This window comes from Solanum dulcamara, chromosome 4 (genome assembly GCF_947179165.1).
Source record: "Solanum dulcamara chromosome 4, daSolDulc1.2, whole genome shotgun sequence".
Classification (NCBI taxonomy): domain Eukaryota; kingdom Viridiplantae; phylum Streptophyta; class Magnoliopsida; order Solanales; family Solanaceae; genus Solanum; species Solanum dulcamara.
Genome location: NC_077240.1, coordinates 26,207,773 through 26,213,404, shown reverse-complemented (window position 1 = coordinate 26,213,404; position 5,632 = coordinate 26,207,773). Strand labels below are relative to the sequence as shown.

Sequence of the window (5,632 nt, the reverse complement as noted above, 5' to 3'; positions counted from 1 at the left end):
TTTTGGGGAAAAATATCGTTTTCTTGGTCGACAAAGGAGGAACGAAGAAAACCTGAAGAGGTAGTTCACCTATATATTTACAAATACTCACAAACCCAACATCTTTTAAATTCTCTCTATTCTTGATTCTTTCTACAAAATCCGAAATCTACTCCAAAATTAAAAGATTGTTGCTTACTTCAACTACCCATATTCATTCTTGAACTCTCAACTTTACATATTTGATTCAATACCCAAAAAAAGAAAGAAAATTTGTGAATAAGGTTGTAGAATTTGAAAAGGGGTTTTACCAATGGATGGTCTTTGTTTGACAGGAGGAGGGATTCAAGGTATGGCGGGGCCCATTGCAGTTGCCGGTGCCGGAGGTTTAGATGTACGTTCAACCCAGTTTAGTACATCCGCTGTGGGCCGTTCATCGGCATCTATTTCGGTTGAAAAGACATCTTCTGAGAGGAATAGGTCATGGGGTTTTTCATTTAGGTACCCACTTAGATCTTTTTGGTCTGGAGGTAAAGGTAGGTACGATGCTATAGCGGTAGATGACACCGTTTTGATGGATGAAAAAGAGGAGAAAACTGAGGAGAAAAATGGGAATTGGGTATTGAAGATTTTGCATGTTGGGTCTCTGCGTAAAGAGGTGGAGGAGGATGTAGGGGACAAGGGTGGTGGGGGTGTTGAAGATCTGGGGGAAAAGGTGGAGGGAGAAGGGGGCGATGCCATTGAAGATGACAGTGAAGGGCATAGCAAGTATGATGATGAGGATGAAGAATGTGATGTGTGCTCTGTAGATGATGATGAAAAATTCAAATTTGATAGAAATTCCTTTTCCAAGTTGCTTAGGAGGGTGTCATTGGCTGAAGCTAGATTGTATGCTCAGATGTCTTATTTAGGAAGTTTGTCTTATGCAATACCCCAAATTAAGGTGAAGTCCTCCAAACTCTTTAGTTGTTATTGTTGGTGTTGTCTATGTTGAATGCATATTATTTAATTTCTGAGCCTGTTTAGAAGAACAAAGTCTTGTAAATGGATAAATAGGTATACAGGTGGTTGGATTAATGTATTGCATACATTGATGGAACTGAATATGTAGATCTGACTTCATCATTTGCTTCTGTTGCCTGAAATGGGTATTAGAAGAATAACAGCAGTTAGTGCTTAATTTTTGTGTTCTGAGGTTACAAACGTCTCCAAAGGCGCGATCTTTGGTTTTAGAGGTGTTTTTATGCATGATTAACATGATATGGGTTTTAGGGAGATCAAAATTTTATCCTTTTTGCAAGTTCTGCGATGGCTTCTTCTAGCTGAACCACACAAATCTAGATTTGAAGAAACTAGGAAAGGACAACCATGTTTTCAAGTTAGTATTGTGTTTTAATATTGCTTACACAAGCTTTAACATTGTTCTATGATTGTTGCGGGCTTTTGTATTGTTCACATTTTCAATTTGTAGTAGGATATGGCAACTTGCTTTTGTCATGTTCACATTTCAATTTGTAGTAGGATTATGGCAACTTGATCTTGGGTTTATTTCGGTTTGTCTTAGAAGCATTGTCATCTGGCAGCCATGTCATAGGATTTCATGTTTCTGTTTTTGTTGTTCAGCCAGAAAATTTATTGAGGAATCATAGATTGCGTCTTGTTACGTCTTCATTTGAGAAAAGAGAACAGGCATTGAAAGCTGAGAAAGAGAAGGCAGCAGCTGAAGACCAGGAGAAGAAAGAGAATGAAGTCACTCAAACTAAGGTAGAAGAAAGAAGCATTACAAGTTCGGTAGAAGGGGATGGAAAGACCAGCGGGAACAGGATAAGTGCATCCGCAGCTTACCATATAGCTGCCTCTGCCGCGTCTTATCTGCACTCTCATACAAAGAGCATTCTTCCTTTTAAATCTTCTAAGACTATGCCAAATAAAGATTCCTCTGAAACAACTGTCAGACGTGATGACAATATAGATGCAATGAACAGGGAAGTTGCTTCTTTTATGGCAACCAGTGACTCAGTGACATCAGTAGTTGCTGCAAAGGAGGAAGTAAAGCAGGCTGTTGCAGACGACCTAAATTCAAATCATTCTTCACCCTGTGAATGGTTCGTATGTGATGATGATCAGAGCTTGACAAGATTCTTTGTCATTCAGGTATGTGTGGTGACCAATTTTATCTTCACCCATGTTTCGTCTTTCTCTCTTTTCCTTTTCCCTCTTCTAACTTGGTAACAGGGTATGGTGTTGTTGTTGTTGATAATGTGGTGGTTATTATAGTTATCCGTGATTCTGATGTCTTTATCTGAGTAAGAAAGGGATTGGACAAATAGATACCTGAGATAGATTGAATTGTGGGTTTGTTCTCCATTTGTTGCTTGTTCTTATTGCTGAATTTCATTTTTAATTACTTGCAGGGATCAGAGTCACTAGCCTCATGGAAAGCAAATCTACTCTTTGAACCTGTTAAATTTGAGGTATTTATGCATGTAAATAGGCACTTGAAAAAAATTTAAACTATGTTCTGTTTTCTAGTCCAACTGTGTTTGTCACGCTACCATAATGTGCACACGTACTTTCCTGATTGCTTCTATATAAATTGAGTCTGCCTAGTTTGTGGCAATGATTAATTGAGAGTTGTGATTGCATCTTTTTCTAATAGGGTCTGGATGTGATGGTCCACCGAGGTATTTATGAAGCTGCAAAGGGCATGTACGAGCAGATGCTACCAGAAGTACGTTCACACCTTAAATCTCACGGTAGTCATGCCAATTTCCGTTTTACCGGGCACTCTCTTGGTGGAAGTTTATCATTGCTCGTCAATCTCATGCTGTTCATAAGGGGAGAAGTTCCCGCATCTTCCTTGCTTCCTGTTATAACTTTTGGCGCACCATCAATAATGTGTGGAGGAGACTGCCTCCTTCGCCGCCTTGGCTTGCCTCGGAGTCATGTGCAGGCAATCACAATGCACCGAGACATTGTACCCCGAGCCTTCTCTTGCAATTATCCCAATCACGTTGCAGAGTTTCTTAAAGCTATCAACGGAAACTTCCGCAATCATCCATGTCTAAATAACCAGGTAGGAACCTGTACTTTTACAGAGAAGAATGTTAGTACATTTACCTAGAGAATGACTTGTGTGTTTATCTTTCATGTTGTATGGTTTCTCATCTTTGTTTCTTTTATCAACAGAAGTTGTTGTTTGCTCCAATGGGGGAGTTCTTAATATTGCAGCCAGATGACAAGTTCTCTCCAAACCATGACCTGCTACCTTCAGGCTCCGGTCTGTATTTACTGAACTGTCCTATATCAGATTCAACGGAGGCAGAAAAACAACTTCAAGCCGCACAGACTATGTTTTTAAACTCACCCCATCCACTCGAGATCCTAAGTGATCGCTCTGCCTATGGTTCTGGAGGAACAGTACAAAGAGACCACGATATGAACTCGTACTTAAAATCAGTTAGAAACGTAATTCGTCATGAGCTGAACAACATCAGAAAAGCTAAGAGGAAGCAGAGGCGCAGAGTTTGGTGGCCATTGGTTTCACCAAACGGGGTTAATGCTGGTATTATTGTTAGAAGGTACGTCGAATCAGGGAGTATGGGCCATGGCCAGTTCAACTTTGCTGGCATCTTACAAAGTGGGAAAGAGTCGTTGAAACGATTCAGTACGCTAGTTGCATCACAGCACATGCACTTGCTTGTTGTGCTTTTGTTTCCTGCACGGTTGTTTATTGTGGGGACTTTCAGTATGTTCAATTTTAGTTGAATCACCAGAAGTATTAAAGCAAGTTGAGAAAGGGTAGATGATTCTTTATTCATTGACTACTAATGTTCCCTGATTTTCTGTAAGGGGGACTACCTGGATGAAAGAAATCCAAATATATCAGTAGTAGTAAATAGATTTACAATTTGGATCCATTTGTCAATTGATAAAAGCCATTGTAGATGATTAATTCCATTTATGGAATGCAAAGATGTATACTGTACTTGTGTTTTGTTTAGTAATGATATAGTCTCTTCTCAAATAGATGTTCCAACTTTTCGTGATAAGAGTCGTTAAAGTCCGGGAATGTTGGGACAGTGATGGCCGGCCCTGAAACTCCAAAGTTTGGGATAAAAGGAATGCTGAAAGGCCATTCTTGATCCTGCTGATGTTTAAGTACCAATTGAATATTATTTTGGAATTAATGAAGTATAGCAAAACATCACAATCACCAGGAAACAAGAATCCAAATTTGTCAAAAAGTATATTAATTAAAAAGAAACGATGTTGGTCTAAAGGGAGAGGTATTATAATAATTAGGCAGGTGCAGTAAACACGATATTTTAAAGATAAGAAAATATCATAATGTATCAGTCTTAAAGTCTCAATCACTAAGCAGTTATTAAAAAAGTTGCCAACAACAACAAGTTATACCTAAGTTTGGGTGTTAAAGAACTGAATATCAACCATCCGTGTGTCTGTACAGATCCCTTATTTGGTTAATCATTCTTCATCTTCCCTTTCTTTCGAGGAAATGCAATTTAGAAGAAAATGATCTTTTCACATTTTTTTGTGTAAAAATAAAAATATCTTATAAAAAAGATATAAAATTTTTAAAAAATCATAAAGAATTAGAAAATCATTTCTTCCACTCTCCACCTGCTATGCGGGTGGAGAGAAGGTACTAGTACACCCAATACACTACAATACTAAATAATGTTAGTATTTCCTTAAGTTTATATAGAGAAAGTAAAAATATTTATACTATTACTATAATTTAACATGTTATAAATTAATCAACTCTAGACCTGGCACAGACAAATACGTCTATCAATGTTTTTTTTGGTTGTAAAGTTCAAAGTGGTTATAATAAAACAAATGTAGGAACTTATTATATCAAACTTTGCATGTAGCTAAAACTTAATTTCTGCACGTAATAAAAACTTAGTTTTTGCACATAACAAAAACTTAATGCATCGCTCTCGGAGGGTCCATAGCTAGTGAGTGAGTCCATAGGGACAGCTGAATCTTGATTCAGCATTGTTTAATGCCTATCCATATCCAACAATGCATATGGGCCAGTGGACCCTCCACTAAGTTCCCTAGAAGGTACTCCCTTTTTACTTGTCTGTACACGCAATTAGACATTAAGACCCCAATTTTGTCACTTTCTTTTCTTTCATTTTTTCCTTTTTTTCTTTTTTTCTTCTTCATTCATACATAATTGATAACTCATTCTATAAATTGATAATTCACTCTATAAGCTATATATGCATTGTATATCCAATAATATGGATAAAACATCCAGCGTGATGGAGGATAAAAACAAAACAAATAAAAGGTGTAATATTTTGAATATGATTTTTATACAAATTGACTTTGTTTTTTTGATGCCAAAAGGTGTTTTTTTCTTCTTCTTAGATTTGGCGTTACATGAACACTTGACAAGTGATTTATTAGAAAGATCAAAATGTGGGAAATGCTCAAGAAGTTGAGCCCCCCAACTGGCAATCTTTCTTTTCAACTCAATTGACATATTAGAGCCTTCATTTATCTTTTTTCCGAGTGTCAAAAAAGTATTCATGAAATAAAATAATAATTCTCTCAAAATATAAGAGAGAAAAATATTATTCGTATCAATTTCATTGCACGAGGGCTAGCTGCTTAC

At 37.2% G+C, this 5,632-nt stretch overlaps 1 protein-coding gene across 1 annotated transcript; it reads left to right on the top strand.

The window, feature by feature from the left end:
- On the top strand, nt 1-4,006 carry LOC129887131 (phospholipase A1 PLIP2, chloroplastic-like). The gene is made up of 5 exons (XM_055962089.1): nt 1-922; nt 1,603-2,133; nt 2,394-2,453; nt 2,639-3,055; nt 3,169-4,006. Exons 1-5 carry the CDS (start codon nt 293-295, stop codon nt 3,745-3,747), a joined length of 2,217 nt encoding a protein of 738 aa, XP_055818064.1. The 5' UTR covers nt 1-292; the 3' UTR covers nt 3,748-4,006.
- Nucleotides 4,007-5,632: the final 1,626 nt, after the last annotated feature.

What these genes read in the sequence shown, in the direction of transcription:
- LOC129887131 (XM_055962089.1), top strand. Translation starts at nt 293, where the DNA reads ATGGATGGTCTTTGTTTGACAGGAGGAGGGATTCAAGGTATGGCGGGG. An exon ending in CAAGATTCTTTGTCATTCAG is followed by an intron (nt 2,134 to 2,393) that starts GTATGTGTGGTG and finishes AATTACTTGCAG; the next exon opens with GGATCAGAGTCACTAGCCTC. An exon ending in TTGAACCTGTTAAATTTGAG is followed by an intron (nt 2,454 to 2,638) that starts GTATTTATGCAT and finishes TTTTTCTAATAG; the next exon opens with GGTCTGGATGTGATGGTCCA.